A 24,097-nucleotide genomic window follows, 5' to 3' on the forward strand; every position below is an offset into this window, starting at 1 on the left:
TACCTATTATCATTTTTTATAAAAAATATATATAAAAGGTTAGGCTGTACTATGGTATGATATTTATGCCTTTTCTGTTGGAAAAATAGCACTACTGTCACCGATCAAAAATGTCAAATTGAAATTATTGACATATGTATGTAGTACATAGGTACCGGTAAAATGGGGCGATTAGGGATTGAGAGGCGAATCGGGAAAAAACCGGGAAAATCTTTCGACGCTCAATTTAGGTTTTATATTCGTTGCAAAATCTTCCGTTTTTTGTAGTTTAATAGTAGAATGTTGAAATTTCACAAAACAAATCTGAATATGCATGATAATAGCTGCTAACTTATAAATAATCGCGTTTCAAATTAACTTCCTGTGGTGGTAATTATTTTAGTTCTAGAAACTTTGCTTTCTTTTATTTATTTGATAATAATAGAAGACGGCTATGATTTATAAACGTTATTTAGTGTTTGAACCAGCATATATATTAAAGGTAAGTCTCTGTTGTTATTGATTTTAATGTATTTGATTAAATAAAAATACATGTAAAAATCTGTTGTTTTTGGGGATATTGGGGACGTCTTAGGTATAAATAACAACGAAAAAGGGGTCAATTGGGATGAGAATACGTGAAATGGAAACGACCTAAGTATAAATAGGTACAGGTTTGTAGGGTTGTCTATGTAGTTATAAAATATTTTTTAAATTTGTTGGTAAAAATCTGGTTTATTCGAAGCGAAATTGGGAATAAGTCTTTAGTTGAAATAGATAAGCAATTTAATATAAGTAAGTCGATTTTGCAGAGACATGTAACAAGATCAATGAAATCTCAAGGTGGACAAAAATGTCTAAGTAATACTTAATAAAATATTTAATATTTGTTCAGAGTGGGGGTATTCATCTGATTAATCCATGGAATAACCGACACACCTAATCTCTTAACCCAGATAGAAATATCAGCCCCTAAGTACTTACCAAGAACGGAGAAATATAAACCGTTTCTAAGAAAGCCCACTATATATGTATAAATAAATAAATAAATAAATATATATATTGTTGTTAATGTACTGTCGATTGCACCTATAATTGAGGTGATGTCTGCCATGTACTTTTGTCAGTTTTCATTTTTTTTATTGATGATCACTTTGTTGGTGCAACTAAATAAATAAATAAATTAAAACTATATATAAAAATAAAAGTAGTGCCAACCCTAGCAAATTTCTCATTTCGTCCCAATTAACCGCAATTTTCGGGTAAATAGGGATTAGACCTCTTTTTGCATTTTTTGCTTAAACTGGAATGCTAGTTGCATAATTTTAAATTAGACAACAAAGATGCCCCCAAGACTCAATCATTTTGATCCTGATATAGCATTATATACATCAACAACTACCTTAAAATTGCTCATAAAGTTGGAATTTGTCCCTAATCGCCCCATTTTACGGTACCTACAATATTAAGTGTATAATCTATGGTACCTACCGTATGTAATCAGTCCAATTTCAATTTTCAATTAATTTCATTTAATATTTTTGTGTACATATGTATCAATATTAATTTATAACCAAGTTCGCTAGGTGGTAACTGAACTACATACAAACCCTAAATCGTAGCTAAATATAAAGACCACGTTTCAAAGTTTAATTTGTCGTACATTACACTAATTCATTACATATTGGTTTGAAAATAAAACAAACATTTCTAACTTTAAAGTAATTTCAGCTAGAAATTATTTCTTCTAAATCATGTTTGTGGTATCTCCTCATATACGCCAGGAATGGAAATGTATGGCTACTCTGATTGCAAGATTTTCAAATAAACCCACATCATCCGAGGTTCTAACAGCCTATTTAACTCAGTGTAACGAACCACCTTGGACTTCTTATTTTGTAAAGGTGATATCCTGCAAACCATGTGCGATTTGAAATTTCAAAATTTAACAGCAATAAATAAATATTAAGTTATATAACACTATTTAGACATCTATTACAGTATAATAATATTCATTCTTTTCAGTACAGTTATGTGAAAGATGATCAGTTTGGAATGTCAAATTTTAATTGGAAGGTTGGTAATTCCAACTATCAAATATTAAGAACTGGTTGTTTTCCATATATAAAATATCACTGTTCTAGAAAAAAGGCAGAAGACTTAAATATGTCAGATAAATTTATGAGAATTATAAAGGTTGCAAATTTAGGTATGTAACTATAAAAATTTTTGTAGTTCAATTTATAAATACATTTTTTATATATTATTCATTACTATTAACTGAAGGCCCAACTTATGTTTATAGTGTTCAGTTTACGGTTCAGATTTTGTTTGCTTGAATTCATGTTGATTTTCATTCGATACTTACTACATATTAGTTAGTAGATATAAAATTTTTGGACATTGTTGAAAAAATGAATAAGGCACAAAAGTAATTTATAAACTTACAGTTGTAGTAAGTAGGCAGATGAGTCCCTGAGGTGATGTTGAGACCGCTTGTTTAGTTTTTTTATTTATTGCATAGATTTATAAATAATGTCATTGCACATCTGGTGCTAAGTACGTACCACCCGGCTATGGAATGAGTTCCCCTCCACAGTGTTTCCCAAGCTCTATCACATGTCCTTCTTCAAATGAGGCTTGTGGGGAGTATTAAGCGGTAGGCAGCGGTCTGCCCCTGGCATTGCTGAAGTCCATGGGCGACGGTAACCACTCACCATCAGGTGGGCCGTACGCCCGTCTGCCTACAAGAGCAATAAAAAAATAATAAAAAAATTGCTGCCAAAGCCCAGTGGTCACTGTGAATGCTACCATCATCTCAAGACCCTAAGTTTGAAGTTTCAATAGTGTGTGTTAAGAATAAATCTATATCAAGGGGTGAAAGGCTTTTTGGCTTAAGTGACATTTTTACAACTTTACATTTTTAAACTTTAAATGGCTAGGAGAGCTATTTAAAGTTTACAGTACTTAGCTTATTTGTAAATCACTTTTTTGTGTGCATTCTTCTTCCTATTCGTACACTCTTGACAGAGTTGTCGTTCGTTCTCTAGCAGGGAGCACCACGGCAACCTGTTGGTCGCCGCCGCCATCCGGCGCGTGCAGTTGGGGTTGACAATAGGGCCGGTGAAGGTAGCATTCCGATCTTCCCTTACTCCCTGTGTTACCCCTTGTGTGCATTAGGTATAAATAAACATGATAAACTAAACAAATTTATACTTAGAATTTTTTAATTTTAATTTTTTTTTATTGCTTAGATGGGTGGACGAGCTCACAGCCCACCTGGTGTTAAGTGGTTACTGGAGCCCATAGACATCTACAACGTAAATGCGCCACCCATCTTGAGATATAAGTTCTAAGGTAAATATAATTCTAAGGTAAGTATAGTTACAAGGGCTGCCTCACCCTACAAACCGAAACGCATTACTACTTCACGGCAGAAATAGGCAGGGTGGTGGTACCTACCCGCGCGGACTCACAATAGGTCCTACCACCAACGCAAATTATAATTTTGTTGGTTTGATTTTTATTACACGATGTTATTCCTTCACCCTGAAAGTCAATCGTGAACTTTTGTTGAGTACGTATTTCATTAGAAAAATTGGTACCCGCCTGAGATTCGAACATCGGTGCATCGCTCAACACGAATGCACCGGACGTCTTATCCTTTAGGCCACGTCGACTTCAAAACTTTCGACTTTTGTGTATCAGCCATGGCAATAGTGATCAATTTGGTAGTAAATTTTGTTTCAGGTATACCTTGTTTACTGTATGGCCTTGCAGCAACCCAGCTTATAAGGCATGAAGAACTTGTTCACACAAGCAAAGGGCCAGTACCAATATACTTTTTGCTTCCAGAAGATAAAGGATCTTTGCATTAAAACACCATACTGTAAACATTATTTATTAATTAAGAAAACTAAAGTGTGGTATAGTGCTTAAAAGATACTATTGTATAATAGCTACTAAATGTGGTTGTTTTTTTTTTCTATCTATCTACCAGTAGCCTTGATAGGCTATTCTGGCTTCACCATAACTTGTGGGCAAACCCTCTGCCGGAAAGAATCTTCTAACATCTTCATTACCAAAAGCAGTGCTGAATCTACCTCGAGATTGATATCACAACCTACTGAGAAGATCCAGAGAGAAATTCAATGGGTTATGTGCTTGAAACATTTACTGTGAATTAATATTTTCATTATAATGATTTTTTTTAAACTCCTCAACTATACTGTCTCAACATATTGAAGTACGAGTATGATGTGGTCATAATCTGAAAGATGAAAGTGTTTTATTAAACATGACAATTGGCAACTTAATACAGATATAGCCTAATGTAAGTAGATGTCTTTATACTGGCATCAAGTCATAAAATTGGTATTCACAATACCAATACATAATTTACTAATAATAATTTACTGTGTAAGACGGTGTAACACTAAACATGTAAGGTTCGTATTTATTTTTTACTAGTCGTTTGTCTTCTGATCCCATACGGGCTTGTACTGCCCCGGCTATTCCTCTCGTGAAGCTGTATCGCTTTCTGTTTGAAAGGTGGGGAGCCATTGCACTATAAAACTAACTCATGTCTCAAGGTGGGTGGCGCATTTACGTTATAGATGTCTATGGGCTCCAGTAACCACTTAACACCAGGTGGGCTGTGAGCTCGTCTACCCATCTAAGCAATAAAAAATAATAATACCCATACAAATTAAAAATTACCGAAGAAAATGTTTCTAGTTGAATACTTTGCAGTCCAGGGAATTTTATAGTGACTGGTTGCTGGGCTCTCAGCAAGACTATGATAATATCCTGTCGGATCATCCTACCTAGTGGAGTCTGGTGCCAGCCACTGTTCCAACATGCTTCGCCGACTCCAAACGCCTTTAAATGAAAAACTTTATTTTTATTGAAATTGTATTCATAAGCAGCTTCATATTACCTCGCATATCACTACCGGTCGGCGATTTCCTTCTAGCCCAAAAAAAATCAGCTAAAGCGTATCACGTTGCACTTTTTAAGGAGATTCAATAAAGTATTAAAAACGGCCCTCAGCTCGAAGTCTCACATTGTTATTAAATACCGACTCATAAATAATATGTTTATTATCTATGATACTGACTGATTTTTATTGCTCAGTAACGGGAGAAATGCAGGGACGTCTTAAACTAGGATGGGGCCCTTGGGTACACAAGAATTTGAGGCCCTTTTAGAAAGTAAAAAAAGCGAATTATAATAACATTTTTTTACTGAGTTTGAGACCATTTATTATAGGTAATCAAATACAGTATGATATAATATGTCATTAATGATATTAGAATGCTGCTGGATTTTTGGTTACGATTTCGATAACGGTTTCTTTCTGGATTTCTGTTGAGCAAAATCTTCTATCATAGTCATAGTATATGCCTTGTAAATACCTTCTGATTACTGATTTGTGAAAAAAGTGTAATGTGCCCGACAAAAATGTTTTGAGAATAAACGTGTGAGAGAAATTGTCGGTCTTTCGGGCCCCCCTGAGAATGGGGGCCCTGGGCACGGGCCCCGTGTGCCCTTATGGTAAGGGCGGTATTGGAGAAATGGTGAATGATTTAAATAGCACAACTATCCATTTATGTCACAACCGGTTACGTTAGCTTAAATTCTGAATCAAATGAATGGTCACCTTATTCCTTAACAGAGTCCCAAGATAACAAGGTATCCACATTTGCAGGCACGCAGCAACTCCTAACATTGTAAATCTTATATCCAAGATGCCGTTTTCTAATTTCTGAAAAACATCAAACTCATCACTCATCATCATTTCGTTACTAACTTTTTAAAACCGGTAATTTGTGATTTAGAAATGTATATCAGAAATACATAATAAATTAACCTGGTTTCGTCAGTAGTAGGTACTCTTGATCGAAGAATAATAATTGCAAAATGTGATTTTTTTTTTATTGCCTTTGTAGGCTGACGAGCATACGGTCCACCTGATGGTAAGTGGTCACCGTCGCTCATGGACGTCAGCAATGCCAGGGGCAGAGCCAAGCCGCTGCCTACCATAGATGTGATGTGATACGATTAGCAATACAGCCCTATAGCAGAACTCTTTGCTCAAACGTAAAGTATTGCAAATTATTGATCTCGTGTTTCAAATCTTAAGCCAACGTACTTAGTGGTTTTCTCTAATGTATGGACTCCGGTTGCATTCAAAATCCTGTTAATCGCTCATTCAAAAAACTCCCAATTATTATGTTGTGAAATCGGATTATGGATGTTAAGTTAGGTCAGCGTTACCATAATTATGATAAGAATGATGAATTACTCATGAATGACTTTGTCCGTTGAAGTCGTCGTGGCCTAATGGATAAGACGTCCGGTGCATTCGTATCTAGTGATGCACCGGTGTGCGAATTCCGCAAGCGGGTACCAATTTTTCTAATGAAAAACGTACTTAACAAATGTTCATGATTGACTTCCACGGTGAAGGAATAACACCGTGTAATAAAAATCAAACCCGCAAAATTATAATTTGCGTAATTACTGGTGGTAGGACTTCTTGTGAGTTCGCACGGGTAGGTACCACCACCCCGCCTATTTCTGCCGTGAAGCACTAATGCGTTTCGGTTTTAAGGCTGGTGTAGCCGTTGTAACTATACTGAGACCTTAGAACTTATACTTCCAGATGGGTGGCGCCTTTACGTTAATGATGTCTATGGGCTCCAGTAACCACTTAACACCCGGTGGGCTGTGAGCTCGTCCACCCAAAAAAGCAATAAAATAAAATAAAATAAACAATATAGTCTCACCCTTCCTTTGCAGAAATAGGCAGGACGATTTAATCATCCCTATTAATGATGGTACCTACTAAAATAAAATAATATGTAGGTACTCTACCTGTGTAATTTGGATGGCAATTAGACAAATCGCAATGGAAGTGAACATTACTTGGTAAGCCAAAGGTGGACCATAAATAGAAGACACCGCTTCGACTGCTCTGTAGCATAATATTTATATCACATTAGACATTCGAATAACCAGTCCTTTTGAGGATTACCTCCGTGTAGTAGGTGCTGTTAACAGAACTTCAATAATTGTATCCAAAGTGTTTGTAAGTTACTTACTAAGCACTAAGCTAGTTTGTAGCCTGGATGTAAGTATCTAGATGGTGGTAGGTATCTTTAGCACAGGATACCTTTTATCGTGGTAAATGAAAAAAGGCGGGCAACGCCGGGCTTGTTTGGTATACCTAGGAAATGCGATTACAACTACTATAACCTACGATATATTATAACCTACGATCTACAAATCGACTGGTAGCTTTTGATCACGGAGTGACAAAATGAAAGCTTGTAAAACGTGGTGCATGTCTAACACGAGAGAATTAGAATATGCTAGGATTTCCGGTAGGTACATTATAACCAGATATTTTTTTTTCCCTCTCTAACCTGATATGCTTGGTATTTCTCTACGAGACCGAATCAGAAATGAGGAGATCCGTAGAAGAACCAAAGTTGACGACTTGGGACGGCCACTTAGCAGATAGTCACGTCGGATGCAGGTGGCAACGGACTGGTCTATATGAGCAGTGTACAGGGGACAGACTGAGATGATGAGATGATGAAGCCTTGAGAGACTATGTCAGCGTAACCTAACATGTACGTGAGCTCACGGGGCTCAAACTTGACGTCGTTGCTAACACTAACCCTAGCAAGAGCAGCGCATCGCAAAATCTACCACCGGATCAGAAAAGCGACCCACTGAGAAGATCCGGCGAGAAACTCAGTGGGCTGTGTCTGTGGATTAATTTACTCGCCGAGCCCTTCGTCGCAAACGACGGGTTCTACGACAACGATGACCGGCGGATGATACTAATTTAATTATACATTTAAATATGTTCCTACTTTTACAAGTATTAATCGCTCAGATACAAATCAAAGAAACCAATTTCTATAATGAAAAATAATTAGATTTCTATCATTAAAAGACAAATGTAGATCTTGGGCAATCATTTAAAATTAAATTCAACATAAACAATTAAATGAGTTTACTTGAACACAGATATGTGCCACGTTACGACCCTCTTCATCCTTCCATTTAGGATTTTCTGAACTTCAATCCTACGAGTATCACGGTGCGGTAATAGGGCAACGGATTCGTCAATATCGTCAAATATCGCTTCTAAATCAAGTTTAATCATGTGGAGTATGTAATAAAAATGCAAAAGTATGTGAAACAATGTGTAGATGTAAACTGAAAATTAGAGATTAAACATTATTTTTGAACAAAATCGTTAATCGCATACCTACTTACATAATTAATACGCCATATTGAAATTGTTCTCAGAAACGAGCAAACCACGTGCAAAAATAAATTTACCAACTAAAATGTTTTGTAATGCACTCAAATTTATGAAAAATTCAGATAGGTACGCTGGCACGTGGAATCTATGTTTACGTAAGAATTATGGTTTCACGAAATAACTTCTTTGATCGTATGTGCTCTGTTTAACATAATACTTAAAAGTACCTACATAGTGTTTTTTTAAGAGTTTTATGAGGTTCTTTGAAGTTCTTTCGTTTTTTTTTTTGGTTTATCGAAATTAACCGTTCGCTATTTCATCTTTAGGGTGTACCTACTGGAAGAGATTTCATTAGACAAAAGTCTTTCTACAGATTTTACTTTTATAATAAGTACATTAATTTTGTAAAATGACAAAATCCAATAATTTATTCTCGTTTTGGTATCACAAGCAGTCTATTAATACCTAATATAATAACTTACCACAAAACGTTTGAAGGAATATCAAGCAATAATTAATTTCCAAAATTAAAAATATTTCATAAATGGGTGTACTATAACCGTCCAATTTGGGCAACCATATCGGAAACACTAGTGGCCTAGTCGTATCCTCGTCCAGTGAAGGAAATAGACTCTGGTACATTAGAACAAAAACTGGGAACATGAAAAAAGTACCGCACACGATACAACAAAATATTAACCACGCATTGTAAAATTTCCAAATTATTAGTTGCCCTTCTAAGAATGAGTTACTGAAAAAAAAAAATTATAATTAATAAAACCAAGTCTTGTATGTGTGCCTAGGCCTCCACAGACTATCTTACAGTGAAGAGAGGACAGCCGGATGAAAATTTATTAATAAAATTAAAAGTACCCCCAATGTATAGAAAAAATGATGTCGCTAATCTAAGCGTAGCGTGTAATTAAAAGAATCTCAAAAATAATATCGTGTAATGGCAATGACGATAATCGCTAACACCTCAAGATTTATAATATATGTAGGTATATAATACAATGGATAAAATGATAAGTAATGCGTTGGATGCAAGCAGCGCAGGACCGATCTTTGTGGCGAGGCTTGAAGGAGGCCTATGTCCAGTAGTGGATATCGGGTGCCTGTGGGCTGATAGAATAGAATAATATCTAAAACATTTTCTCTTTTGTTTTGTTGGTGACTTAAAAAAAAACGTGACTGTGGCTATATTTTTCGCTTGAAAACACAAGTTTCGCCTTTATACACATTTAAAAAAAATGGGTTAACTGCGGAGAAAACGGTCATGTGAAAAAACTGTTTAGTCTTTTTCGATTTAAATTCAGATTCCTTCAAATAACATAGATACTTCCAACTATGGTTCGCTGTTGACGCTTATGTTGTAGTATCTATGAGGTGCGCCCTTATGCGCGCTCACCTTAGGGACTCTTAGTTAAGTTAGTGATCCCGATTTCTATACCATCGAATCCAGGTATGATCACGTATGATTCCTGGCCAGAGTAAGTATCTTTTTTGATTACATCTAGTAGGTATTAGGGATCTGGGTACCTACTTAAACGTTCTTGTATAGATTTGTGTTACTAGTATTCATAAAAAAAAGAAAATCCACGACGACATAGTGTAGAAACTCATTAAAAAAACTAGATAGGACTAGAAACGATTAAAGACTCTTTGAAGGCTTGCATTCTGGGACGTCAAAATAAATGACATATACCGGCCTCTGTCAAATATTTAGGCTAATAAAAATACTTCAAAACCATCATACCGATATTTGCTTTCTAAACGGCGTATATAAATGAAAGTTTCATTCATATTTTCGATCAAGTCTAAGATATTATCTTTGTTTTTGAGCACACTTAAACTGACTACAGGCATCGTCCCCAGCAGGACAAAACAACAGAAGCATTCTGTAGCGAATGAGTAGTCTTTAGTAGTGAGGCCATGATATATGAACATCGATTCCAAACAAACAGCTAGCATGCATAACAAAATAGATCCTCCAGGCCAAATTAATCTGAAAAACATTATTAATGTTATTGATATCTTTGATGTCCGTAATAAAATGTTTTAGATATACTGTTACGCACTAGGTCTAGGGATAAATAAAAATTTCAGCGCAGTACAAATAATAACTCAATTTAATTATTACTACACTGAAGGTAGACTTCACTATCACACATCATTTCGGAACTTCCCGTTCCACTATCGGTGCTGTTAGCCATTCCAAGCATTAGTCACCATTCTCGTCGAACTAACTCGCAGACACAGCCCACTGAGTTTCTCGCTGGATCTTTTCAGTGGGTCGCGATTCCGATCGAGTGGTATATTCAGCGAAGCACTACTCTTGCTAGGTCTAGTGTTAGCTGTCTCCAGGCTGAGACCCGTGAGCTCGCCTACACATCCGGTGAAGCCAGTTATACTTTTATTTAGTTTAATTTAGTTAGTAAATTAAAAAAAAACATGATTCACTTCTTTCGTTTCACTTCAGGTGACCGTTCGCTGTTTCAACTTATTACTAAGTCCTTTCATGTCGTTACTGCAACGCTTTTATAGTTTAGGTAATTTAAAAATGTCTAATACTCCAGCTACAATCAGTGGCCATATGTTATAAGTTAAAATTACTAAGATAAAAATTACCTGATACGAGAGTTGCGGTTATTAAAAAATATACCATTTACAATAAGTAAAATACGTAGTTGTGGATGGAAATTGTATAAATTGATGTCGGGCCTCTCGAAATCGAAATAATCCTTTTCAATAAAACCCTTTAAACGCCTCAAATAGGACATGTTGCGAAACAACTCGCGAACAGAAAATCTTGATTCCTATTGACCACAATTACGAATTACCGGTCCGTTTTAAGTGGGTAATCATTGTGCATTTAGTTGGATTATCTATAATTGGTGCATTAGCATCTACTTATGTTATTTCGTTTTTTTTTTTGGATATATTCCAAATTTTAAATTTTGCTATTGAATACGAAATAGAAAATTATAGAGGTTATTATGAACTCTTCTAATTTTTACCGAGAATTATAATACCTATAAGTACTTACATATATTTCGGTACAAATATTCACTAATCGAGACTTCAAACCCAAGTCTCATGGTGGAAGTGACAAGACCTCACGACGCCTGTGAGCTCCACGTGGGCTTATGATAAGTCTCTTGCTAAGTTTTTCTAAGAGGGCGCGAGTTCGTTCCGGTGATAGGTAGCAGATGCACTCTTGAAGCAAATCTTTTTAGGACTCCGTTTGAAGTCCGCTCCTCCTGCTTGAGCCCTCGGACTCGCCCACCCATTCTAGTTGAGTGGCAAAGTCTCTGGACCAATTAAAATCCTTCTATTACAAAAAAAAACACGACCACAATTACTGACACCTCATCACTTAGATGTACGAAATTTATTTTGTTATGAATTTTTTTTAATTGCTCGGAAAATACTTTTTCCTTAAAAAATCAAAGCCCTATAGCTTATCTTCAAGCAACAACTAAACATACTTATTTAAAATTTTCAAAATATAATAAAATCGGTTGCCAAACAGAGGAAAAAAGGTACTGGCTGAAGTTTTTTGTCCGTACATTTATATTTTTATTAAAATTTTCATTTAACTGATATTAATTTATGCAGCTTTTTTTTGGTGACGCATGACGCAATAGTTATGTGCCTACATTTGGAATCTAAATTATTCTATTAGACATGCATGTATGCCGCCGACATTTCATTCCAGAAAATTTACATTACTTGTTTGAGACATTCACGAACACGATGATCAAGATATCTGAAGTTATCTATTTTATTAATGTAATTTATAACATTTGGTAGGTCGTAATGGTAGAAATAGTAAAACAATGATTCATTTACATTAATGAAATACAATACTATTTTAAATAGAAACATTAATGTGGTTTAAAAGTTTTTTTAATTGCAATTGTAGGCAGACGAGCATACAGCCTACCTGATGGTGAGTGGTTCCCATTGTTCATGGCCATCAGCAATGCTAGAGGCCGAGCTACGATGGTTCTTAGTGCTGTTTAAATTTAAAAAAAGTGTTGTAGCCTTCGTCTGAACGAATAGGATGATTTTAACAATCAACAATTTAATTATGTAAAGACTATAGTGAGCACATTTAAAACGATATAGTTTTGCGCTACGACTGATAAAATAACGTCATCTTAAGATATATTAAGATAAACTAAAGCAAAGTGTAACCAGTTAAAAATACGAATTTTTAAAAAAAAAAAATTTGCTTGGGTGGGTGGACGAGCTCACAGCCCACCTGGTGTTAAGTAGTTACTGGAGCCCATAGACATCTACAACGTAAATGCGCCACCCACCTTGAGATATAAGTTCTAAGATCTAAGTATAGCTACAACGGCTGCCCTACCCTTCAGACCGAAACGCATTACTGCTGCAGAAATAGGCAGGGTGGTGGTACCTACCCGTGCGGACTCACAAGAGGTCCTACCACCTGTAATTACGCGAATTATATTTTTGCGTGTTTGATTTTTATTACACGATGTTATTTTCCTTCACCGTGGAAGTCAATTGTGAACATTTGTTAAGTACGTATTTCATTTAAAAAATTGGTACCTGCCAGCGGGATTCGAACACCGGTGCATCGCTACATACGAATGCACCGGACGCCTTATCCTTTAGGCCACCACGACTTCAAACTAATTATGAAAGCCTGTCCTCGAAGGGTGAAGAATACTCATCTCATAGTATGTGTAATCAGCAATCAGCGTCACTAGTGGACAAGTAAAATGCCATCCTGCCAAGACGCTGGATATCGTTGAGGACTCTTTTCAAACTTCCTTTAAATATAGACATAGCGTTTAGTTAACACCGCGGACAGAGGTTCATGTCATACCGTTACTAAAAGTGAGTATGATAAATCATCGGTTGCTTTTCAAAGTCTAAACCGCTACTCTGTTAGTCCAGCTTCATCGAGATCACAATCAGTGCAATAACCTCAATATCGTCAAGAATAAATCCAACATTCAGTTATGCAGGTATGAATAAAGCATTTCTGTGCTCCAAGTAATTGGTCTCATTTGAAACGCCCCAACGGAGAATTTGAACTAAAATGAAACTAATGAAAAATTGGTTTTTAAGCATTTATTAAATAAATACGTCTTTAATCTATAAGATAAAGAAGACACTTAGTTTTATAGAAATATCAAATAATCTCGACAAACAAAACTCACATTAGGGACACAGCTACAATGATTTTGACTAGTTTTACCGCAAACAAATATCCATTAGCTTACAAAGAGTAAATATACCTACTTAAGTGCTTGTAAAGTACCAGACCGTTATGAAATCTTGTGCTTACAAAAAATTGGCGCTGCCCACTGCACATAATTCAGCTAACTGTTGACACGGTGCTATGGTCAAACTAGAAAGGTTTCGGTATTTGCTGACCGAATAAGTTCGTATTTCTTGTTGTCGTAACTTCTTCGAACGCACTTTTACTGAACTATACCTTACAGCTTAACGTTCAGGGCTTTGAATTAATTACATAATTACAAAAGAACTACCCGGTGGGCGCTTAATACCTACTACTTAAATGAAAATGGAAACTATAATCGGAAAGCTTGTACACTGCATTAAGCAGTAAACATGAAAAGGCAATAACCTATATGATCTATGAACTTCTAAGTGTAGGTACCTACTTATTGATATCATTTTGTAAATAAGACAACATATCAAATTAAAAATCGACTACTATTACATTATTACAATACTTTACATTACATGTAATTTTACTTTACTTTATTAATACATTTAATTTTATATTACATTATTACAACACAAAAACTGTAAAAATAAAGAAACTAAACTTAAAGTGTATTTTCCATATAAATTCGTTCACATTTCTACATTGTTGTTGTTTTATTGATATTTGACATTAATTCGAACTGCTTTTCAAACAGTGCAAGCGCTGAAAAAGTTAACATTATAGGAAGTCCACTTTCTTTACAGCAATAAAAAGGGGCATTGTGGGGTAGTTCTGTTATGTTTCGCGGATGTCGCAGGAGGGGATTAAGGGACTTATTCTGGCTATAATTTTATGCCAGAATGAGCATTTCCATGGAGGGACCAGGAGGGACGCCGGACGCCAGCTAAGCGGCCAGTAGTAAAATTCTTGTTAAATCCTTATGCAACATATCTACGCCGCCGACCCCATCTAATGTGAGACAAGGACAAGAAGAAGAAGAATAAACTTTACCCTTTATTTTAAAAAATACCATCGACAGTAACAAGGCGCAAAGCAGTAGGTATAATAAGAGAAGGGAAGACTCATAGTGGCGACCGTTCAAACCTACCGTTCTACAAAGTTACATTCATGGCAGTAGACATGGTGCTTGGAGTCCAGTGGCGTGGTGTTAGTAAGGGAAGTGTTTGTTTTCCAAAAACATATTTATAAACTTCTTTTTACACTCGATAAACGGGAAATAAAAGTAAACCTTTTGACTTGTTTTTCGCCTACAACAAATGAATAGGTTGTCCTGGCCAGGTCACAATTTATTATAATAGAATGCCAAGCGCTATTTTTGGATTTTAGCTTTGAAAATATTAAAATCATAAATGCCTTAATAGCAATAGCTTATAATTCATAGCAGCTTGAGGCGTGTAGGTATCTGTCTCACTCTACTTTGACTTTGACTTTTATCAGTATTGAGTTGATTTTGTAGAGCTATTGTCAACAATTTAGAGAAGGATCTGGTATCCGGCACAGTACAATAAAGTATGCGAGTCTTTTCTAGAAATGACTATATTTCTGAATTTACTTAATAAGAAGAAGAAGGCTAAGAGGCAGAAGTTCAACGACCAGGTCGGACCAGATAATATCTACCCTCAACACGATTGTCCACGCAGCCGAGAATGGACTGAGTTGGGCAAAACATTCCACGAGTGAGTCATTCGCAGAAGCCACGACCCTGAGAGGAAACGTCAGAGGATTATTGAGAAGGAAGAAGGGTCACGACGAAAAGTTGCCAGGATTAAGTAGTCACCAAGAAAGAGTAATTTTTCATTGCCAAGTTGCGTCATAAATCACAGTTGCATATACCTAGTCAGGTCATAAATTCTGTCACATGTTTAATGTAAAATAATTGAAACAAGTTTATTCATTATGTAACCATTCATATACCAAAATGAACTTAACAAAACATAGATTCTTATGACACTAAAGTTTATTCAAAATGACCTCCGTGATTTTGAATACAGGCCTTCAATCTGCGCGGCCAGTCGTCTATCGCAGCACGAACGAGGTCCATGTCAATATCGGCGGCTGCCTTAATCAAGGATGTCTTGAGTGACTCCAAATTGGGATGAGGCTTTGAGCACGACTTTTCCTCCAAGTGTTGCCATATCTTGTAATCTAACGGATTCAAATCTGGACTGGAGGAGGGCCAGTCTTCGTGCCGGATGAAGTCGATTTCACGCGCCAACAGCCAGTCTTGTGTGCTCTTCGCTCTATGAGCTAGCGCTGAATCTTGTTGGAATACCCAGTGCCTGTTATTGAACATGGTATGAGAAACAGGTTCCACAAGGTTCGTCAGGACTGTATTTTGATACACAACTGCATTCGTTTTTACACCTTTCTCACAAAAATGTACCTCTGTTAAGCCCCAATAAGAAACTCCCAACCATACCATGAGCGAGGATGGAAAATGACCTCGTTGGACACGCGCAATACGGTTACTCGCTTCTTCACTACTGTGTGCGTACACCTTATCATTTTGTTTGTTGTAGCTCTCTTCTACGGTAAAAATTTTTTCATCCGAAAAAAGAATTTCCCGATATTTTTTTCCCGCGTACCGCTTCAACAAAGCGCGGCATCTCTTCAGTCTCAGGTCCATTAGACGAGCATTCAAACGATGTCCTGTTTTTCTTCGATATGCCCGAAGCCCTAAGTCTTCATTTAACACTCTTTTCACCGTGGTTCTGCTTAACCCCGTCTGAAGGGCCAACAGTTCTGCTTACGTTTGGGATTTCTTTGAATTCGCGCCTTCAGTTTTTATCACTGCTGGAGTCCTAACAGACCGAGGGCGACCACTTCTTGACCTGTCATCTACACTAGAGTCTTCATTGTATCGTTTGATGGTACGATAAACGAATCTTTTGGTTATATTCAAAGTTTTCAGTATGTTAAAAATTTGAATTGGCGCGTAACCGCAACGATGCAACGCAATAACTGCAACACGGTCTTCTTTAAGCGTCCACTCCATATTTAAAAATGAGTAAAATTCTAAAAGTATACATTTTTATTTTCATGAACAATTCGAAATTCGAATTCAATAAACATTTTTGTGGCCAGCATTCTAAAAGAAAAGTTTTTACTGTGTGACAATGCTTATGACCTGACTAGTTATAAATATGTACATACATTACATAATAATACTTTCGTTTGAGGAATGATATCGCTATAACCTACTTGAATGACCTCTGCTAATTACGAGATAAGAAGATAAGGTAATCTTGAAGAGAAATAGATAATGTACAATCAAAATCATTAGCAACTTTATTCTTGTTATTTTACATCTATATACTAATACGTAAAGCAAAAACTTTGTACCCCTTTTTTACGAAAATTGCGCGGACGGAGGAGTATCAAGTTTCTCACACTTATAGCGAATATAGAGAAGGAGTGTACAATGCTAATAATTTTTTTTAAATAATGCATAAAAGATACTTTAAGTCAATAAAGAAAACATTACACACACTACCATGTATTTGACATAACACATTATATAAAAATATATCTTTGTTTACTGTCAATTGGGAAACTTTTGTTATTGTTCAAAGTCTGTGGTCGAATTGAAAATAGATTAATATTGTTTGTCTTTAATATTATTGATCTATAGTGCAGTTTTGGCGAATACTGTGATTAAATTGCCGAATTATAATAGTGTTTGACAATAGAACCATAATAATTTTTAAACATATTTTAATTTCATATAATTATAGTCGAATTTCGACTACTGCGGGGTCACTCAGTAGTTTAAATAAAATGTTGAATATATTGTTTGTCAGCAGCTGTTAACAATTTCAAAGTTGGTTGTTTTCGTTTATGACCGCGTCGACCTCGTCCAGTATGCTAATTCCCAATCTACAACAGGTAAATGTCCTTCTGAGTAGTTCAAAGTTACTTATAATGTAGGAAAAACAGACTTTGCTTGTATATACAAGCAGGTATATACAAGCAGGATATCACTGGTGTGCTTGTATATCACTGGTGGTAGGACCTCTTGGGAGTCCGCACGGGTAGGTACCACCACCCCGCCTATTTCCGCCGTGAAGCAGTAATGCGTTTCGGTTCGAAGGGTGGGGTAGCCGTTGTAACTATACTGAGACCTTAGAACTTATATCTCGAGGTGGGTGGCGCATTTACGTTGTAGATGTCTATGGGCTCCAGTAACCACTTAACATCAGGTGGGCTGTGAGCTCGTCCACACATCTAAGCAATAAAAATAAAAATAAATGTTGATTTTGAATGTAGACCTGCATTCCCAATGTTCCTTGCTGGATGTCTTGTTATTCTCTTCAATGGAACGATTTGGCTCGTATTTACAGGTTTATTAAAAGATAAAAACTGAAGAACAAATAATAATGAAGTGCAATATGAGTGTAGTAGATAATGTAATCGTTAAAGATGTGTATGCGTTCGCGATCGCTCGATGAAGTGAAGCTCGGTGGTGGGCGAGAATAAAAACTTGTTTGGAGGGGGATTTAGAGATCCTTAACACCCAATCTCACATTGTAAGCTGACAGGACTGTGGTGCAATGCGGTCTTTACACCAAAAATAGATAATTGTAGATTAAGGATAGTATCGAAATCATCATCATCCATAACAATGATAGTAATAACTTAGGCACTGCCCTGGGTACAGCATTGGGTATTTATTGCCTTCCTTGGGTACCTAGCTCATGCTAGAAATAAAACTAATATTTTTTCACCTCAGCAGCTCAAACATGCCGCTTTTTCTGTGAGACAACAGTGAACAAAATGCGATTTTGAATCAAAGTAGCGTTGTGGGTCTTTACTGGTGGTAGGACCCCTTGTGAGTCCGCGCGGGTAGGTACCACCACCCCACCTATTTCTGCCGTGAAGCAGTAATGTGTTTCGGTTTGAAGGGTGGGGCAGCCGTTGTAACTATACTGAGACCTTAGAACTTATCTCAAGGTGGGTGGCGCATTTACGTTATAGATGCCTATGGGCTCCAGTAATCACTTAACACCAGGTGGGCTGTGAGCTCTTCCACCCATTTAAGCAATAAAAAACAAAAATAGTAGCTTTTTCATTTTTCAATCTTCAGTGCCACGAATTGACATTGTTCAGCTATAAATTTGAAACATTCGAATTTTACTGTGCTGTCTTTTTAACATGCATATAAAAAAGCGAGTGAAAAAAATAAACCTCTTCGAAATTCGATTTTGGAATTCGATCGGAAAAAAAACACGTTCGGAAACGCGTAATACCCTAAGATTTAAAGATATTTGTAATAAATAAATTACGTTTTTTTTTAAATGTTATTGTTTATATGTTTAATTTATTATTGGATTTTAATAAAAATAAGTCTAATTAATAGTATAAAATTGGTAGTTAGCCAATACATTTTTATTTGGAATTTCAACATAGATACATTTGAAAAATAAATGTCAGGGACGCGGTATCAAAACGCAATTTAAAAAAATAGAGGGAATAAAAAATTCGCTGATGCTGATAGGTAGCGTATAGCGTAACGTGTTAAACGTTATTTAACAATCTATTCCTGTTCATTTCTATGTCTCCTAAGTAATAAGTAGGTATTATGTGTTCTTACTGCTGAGGTGAAAAGTTATGTGTGCTACACGAGAGCAAAGTTTTTAGCATCTCATGCTGTTGAGTCCTTCACTACGCTCAGGATTTTAACTTTGAGTCACTCGCTACGCTGGTGAATCAATCATAGAATCCTTCGCTGGCTCGGGACTCAAAATTAGCACTCGAAACAAAAAACAACTTTGCTCTCTTGTTGCACAAATAACTATTTTTTTAATCCTTTTTCAATAACATGCATTTGAATATAATCGTTGTACAGATATAGTTTTATTGCTTGCGTTTTAATGCCCCAAAAGTTGTTTTCCGAAAAAAGAACTTGATTGGTTTCTAATTTCTGTTTAGGATAACAAGTTCTAAGTTTTTAAGACGGAAAACATAAAATTCCATAAATTAATTTACTTTACAATGTTTTAGTGATGTGGTGTCTCTTATTTTATGTGTCTTATTTGGCCATTTTCGTTATGTTTAACATGCTTCGCTCTGAGCCTCTTTGACATGTATTGATTTTATTCATGACTCGTGTAGAGAATTTCCAGGTCTGACTTCCATAAGCTAAGCTCGGTAGTAAACATGAGTTCATAGATTTTGCTTTGAGAGTTATTGGTAAGTTTTTTTTCAAATATTTCTTTTAGGGTCCAGTGCTTATTCCGGTTTGTTGGATCCTTTTCCCTACTTCCATGATGTTGCTGTTTATTTCGAGCCTTATTCTACATATTCTAGGGAGTTACTGTTAACAGTTATGGGTCTCATCTATGTATAAGTCATTATCTTTGTCTTCGTTAAATTAATTTCCAAACTAGGTAGGCAGCGGCTTGGCTCTGCCCCTGGCATTGCTGAAGTCCATGGGCGACGGTAACCACTCACCATCAGGTGGGCCGTATGATCGTCTGCCTACAAGGGCAATAAAAAAAAAACTTTCAGACTCGCTTGTTGTAGTGTCTATCATATTTTGCATCGTTGGCTGCTTCTGAGAGGACATCAGGTCGTCAGCGAACCTCAGATGAGTTAATTGGGCGCCTTTTTTATACAGTCCCGTTTTACTCAAATCCAGCTTGTTGATGATGTTTTCGAGAATGACTATAAAAACAGTACGTGAAAGCGGGTCCCCTTGTCTTACTTCTCTTTCCATGTGGGGCCTTTATTCTTCCTTTGTTATTATTGTATATACTTTAATCGCATTTACGTATTTATCTAGCTCATGTTCTTTTAAGCTTTCCCATATACTTGCGTGTGTGACCGAATCGAACGTTTTTTAATAGTCAATAAAAGTTATGTAAAGAGGTCTCATCATATTTACTCTTCATATTTCTTTATAATTAACTTAATGGTGTGGATGTAGTCGATAGCAGAGTAATCTTTTCTGAAGCCTGCTTATTCTACAGGTTGTTTTGCTTCTACAAGTATTATCGGACTTATAATCGATGAAAATAGGTTGAATATACGAGTATTAATTAGGTCCTTACATATGAAATTGGCGAGGATGTAATATTTTTTTTGTTAAATATATTTAATTAATCAAGGTATGCACCTTTATTATCTATGCACTTTTGTCATCCCATAAGTAGTTCCTTGATCCCTTTACTAAAAAAACCATGGGGGCGAGAGTCAATAAACTCTTTGAAGGCGGTTTGGACTGCCGCATCGAATTTGAGATTTTTTCCTTGTAAGAAGTTGTCCAAATTCCGGAAAAAATGGTAATCTGTTCGAACAAAGTCCAGAGCGTACGGTGGATGTCGCAGACATTCCAATTGTGGCTCATCTAACTTAGTGCTTGTTTGTTGTGCAGGGTGTGGTCTTGCGTTGTCGTGAAGCAGCAGTGGCCTAGAGTGATTGACCAATCTCGGTTGTTTAGCAGCTAGTTCTTCCTTCATGGTTTGCAGTTGCTGATGATCGATATCTGCCGTAATCGTTTAGCCAGATTTTAGAAACCTGTAGGGAACGACACCGATGCTGGTCCACCAAACACTAACAAGTAATTTTTTCTGAATCAATTTTCGTTTAGGGCAGGGTTTGGACGTCTTATCCGTTAGGCCACGACGACTATCAAAACTACTCCAGGTTTCCGCCATTGCGACGAGCGCTTCTGATTATCGTACAGTATCCATTTTTCATCACAATTCGATTTAAAATCTCTTCATTATTGTGTCGGTTGAGCAAAATATCACAGCAGTCGACGCGTGTTTGCAAATTCGATTCACTCAATTCATGACATACCCATCGTTCAAGTTTTTTTACTTTCCGGTTTGCTCCAAGTGCATTAATTCAGTTTTATTACTTACCCCGAAGCCTGCAGCTGCAGCTGAAGTGTTTTGTGATGAATCCATTTCCACAATAGCCCTTAATTCTTCATTTTCCACTTTGGTCTCCGGCCGTCCACAGGGTTGCATCTGAAGGTCGATATTTTCAGAACGAAAACGTTGAAACCAAAAACGTACCGACCGTGCTTTCTTTTGCGATACCAACGCCGTACACATTATTAATCCTTCGAGCTGTTTCTACAGCACTGATGCCCCGGTAGAACTCGTATTCATAAATACACCTTAACCCGCTGGGAAGACGATCTGAAAAGATCAGCTAGCATAAACCGGCACTTCATAGCACAAGACAGACAAAAATGCGCATCTTTGGAGGAGGCCTTTACCCAAAGCGGGATTTCTTGTTAATTTATAATTATTTTAATACGTACAAGTATTACTAAAATAATTTAAGCTAACATAATAATAAAACTCAAATTTGTTGTTTAATGTAATGTTATATCCACCTAAGATTGTAAAACCAGAAATAAAAAGGCTTATTATAATTATAATACTCATTAGCATAACTTCATGTTCATTATCATAAATTCGTGCGTAATCTAAATTATTAACACGAAGAATGTATCTGTATCAGTGCTTGGCTTACTTTAAATGCTTTATTCGTTACTCAATGTTTTTTTTTAATTATGAAAAACATGTAAAATTTGACAAAAAAGTTTCGTCGTAACTATTGCTATCGGGTGTCCGCCGAGAAAGTATACGTGCTACTTTGTTTGTTTATAAATTTTGATTAACTGAAAGAGAATGAGATGAAAGAGATTGATAAATGTTATATTTAATGTCGGCTGTTATGTATGGAATACAATGCGAGCCCTTTTGAGCACATTTTTCATTACATTCTCACACATTTCACGCGGTATTTCATTAATTTCATCACGAATATTTTGTTTGAATTGCTCAAGCGTTTCTGGTTTGTTTGCATAAACTTTGCTTTTCAGATATCCCCACAAAAATAAGACCGTGGAGGCCAATTAACATCACCATTTCTTGAAATAACTTGTTGGGGAAACAGGTCTCGCAGTAATTTCGTTGTAATCCTGGCTGTATACGATGTGGCACCGTCTTGTTGATACCACATGTTAATCAAGCACAAAGCTTTTTTTTTATTTCTTTTTTTATTGCTTAGATGGGTGGACGAGCTCACTGCCCACCTGGTGTTAAGTGGTTACTGGAGCCCATGGACATCTACAACGTAAATGCGCCACCCACCTTGAGATATAAGTTCTAAGATCTCAGTATAGTTACAACGGCTGCCCCACCCTTCAAACCGAAACGCATTACTGCTTCACGGCATCGCTCCCCATTCACAGTTACCGTTCCCGGCGACACCCTATACGTATTAAAAGGGATGGAAAAAGAACACGAAGCTAATAAGGGAACAATATTATTACTTGCAATAAATAGGTTCGAGACCCAAGATCGTAGTGAAGATTTACATTACTCAGGTTCCAGTAGGAGAGAATATTATGTGCGGGTTTTTTTTAAATGGAAGGATTAAGTACTTGTGACCTTTCTTGTTTTACGAGGACAGGTGGACGAGCGTACGTTCGGCCGGGTGGAGGGAGAGGGGGATATTTATTTGCTAACAGCTGCCCGAGCGCCTACAAAGAAGATCTAACAGCTCAAGGGCAGCAGCTTCACGAAGGTACATATCTTCTACAAATTAATTGAAAATGTCGTTAGCGTGATCTAAATGACGGATTGTATAAGTAGCGTAGATATATAGCAAGGTTGTAAAAGCGCGTGCTAGATATTATTGCATAGCAATCGAGGTTTTCATCATTCATCTTTCATTAGGTTCGAGAGTGAGAAACGTTCCCACGATACACGCCCTTTTAGAATGTTCGCATTATCTATAATATTATGTGCATTTTAAAAAGTTACAATTTCATATCTAATTTATTCAAGTTCGGACCAAAACAGTTCGGTAACATTAGAAAAAACATAATTAAAACCACTTTTACGGCTTAATTTTGTTGTCTGTTGTCATACGAGTAATTTCCTGACGCTTTGCTGTATGACTTATGTCATAATCCATTTTGACTACTACAGTTTTCGTGGTCACGGACGACCAAGGTGTTTGTTATTCGTCGACATTGGAATACTATATAACCACTGTCTATTTTTCTGTATAAAATTTTCTAGATATACGTTTCATTCCATTACAGAACGAGCTCATAGCTACAGGTTATATAAGAACTAGCATGACGGTTGAGCTTTTTTTCGAAAAAGGTTTACATATTTATAACAGCTTCACCTTCTATGAACAGAGACATACAGACTTAGAATAATTAATTAATTATTCTAAGCATACAGATATTTTACAATTTTAAATGCTAAGTCATAAATTTACTTATTGTAATTTTATCATGCAAAATTGTTTTTTATTTTTGAATTTGGTAAATGAGTACTTAACAAATTTACTTATTGCAATTTTATTAAGCAAAATTATTTTTTATTTTGGCAGTTGAGTATAAAATATATTTAATGCACATTTTTTCGCACAAAATATAAATTTTAGGTCGCCTTCATAGTGTCTGCCGTGTGCTATCTATGACGTATCTTTCTTCAAACGAGGTCCGTAAAGCGTCTCCAGTGGTAGGTAGGTTGCTCCGAGTAACGCAAAGTCGCCCATCGCTCCAAAAATGTCTTGCTTTTAGGCTTTATAGTTTAGAGTTCGTCGTGCAAACTAGCCCACAG

At 36.3% G+C, this 24,097-nt stretch overlaps 2 protein-coding genes across 15 annotated transcripts; one reads left to right on the forward strand and one right to left on the reverse strand.

Moving 5' to 3' along the window:
* The first annotated feature begins 1,440 nt into the window (after positions 1-1,440).
* LOC134199378 (uncharacterized protein C15orf61 homolog) lies at positions 1,441-3,946 on the forward strand. 14 transcript variants are annotated; one of them, XM_062670129.1, is made up of 4 exons: positions 1,441-1,471; positions 2,005-2,055; positions 3,030-3,159; positions 3,730-3,946. In XM_062670129.1, the coding sequence occupies exons 1-4, from the start codon at positions 1,460-1,462 to the stop codon at positions 3,855-3,857; spliced, it is 321 nt and encodes a 106-aa protein (XP_062526113.1). In that variant the 5' UTR covers positions 1,441-1,459; the 3' UTR covers positions 3,858-3,946. The 14 variants fall into 14 exon arrangements, with proteins under 14 accessions (XP_062526113.1, XP_062526109.1, XP_062526112.1 ...); XM_062670135.1 differs by having other exon boundaries at positions 1,450-1,471; positions 3,030-3,108; XM_062670123.1 differs by lacking the exon at positions 1,441-1,471 and adding an exon at positions 1,734-1,883.
* Positions 1,489-11,086, reverse strand: LOC134199379 (odorant receptor 13a-like). The gene is made up of 8 exons (XM_062670137.1): positions 10,892-11,086; positions 10,020-10,268; positions 8,746-9,014; positions 8,013-8,214; positions 6,859-6,958; positions 5,642-5,746; positions 4,699-4,860; positions 1,489-4,249 (listed from the first exon to the last, which is right to left on the reverse strand). Exons 1-8 carry the CDS (start codon positions 11,041-11,043, stop codon positions 4,199-4,201), a joined length of 1,290 nt encoding a protein of 429 aa, XP_062526121.1. The 5' UTR covers positions 11,044-11,086; the 3' UTR covers positions 1,489-4,198.
* Positions 11,087-24,097: the final 13,011 nt, after the last annotated feature.

The sequence above is a fragment of the Bombyx mori genome, chromosome 9 (assembly GCF_030269925.1).
Source record: "Bombyx mori chromosome 9, ASM3026992v2".
In the NCBI taxonomy this organism is placed as follows: Eukaryota; Metazoa; Arthropoda; class Insecta; order Lepidoptera; family Bombycidae; genus Bombyx; species Bombyx mori.

Bases quoted from the DNA above. Each gene is read 5' to 3' on its own strand.
- LOC134199379 (XM_062670137.1), bottom strand. From the start codon at position 11,043: ATGTCCTATTTGAGGCGTTTAAAGGGTTTTATTGAAAAGGATTATTTC. The intron at 9,015-10,019 runs GTATGATGGTTT...TTTTTTTTTCAG, and splicing joins CGTTTAGAAAGCAAATATCG to TAACTCATTCTTAGAAGGGC. The intron at 4,250-4,698 runs GTAATTTTTAAT...TTCATCTTTCAG, and splicing joins AACTAGAAACATTTTCTTCG to ATTATGACCACATCATACTC.
- LOC134199378 (XM_062670125.1), top strand. From the start codon at position 1,734: ATGTTTGTGGTATCTCCTCATATACGCCAGGAATGGAAATGTATGGCT. The intron at 1,884-2,004 runs GTGATATCCTGC...CATTCTTTTCAG, and splicing joins GGACTTCTTATTTTGTAAAG to TACAGTTATGTGAAAGATGA. The intron at 2,189-3,729 runs GTATGTAACTAT...ATTTTGTTTCAG, and splicing joins TATAAAGGTTGCAAATTTAG to GTATACCTTGTTTACTGTAT.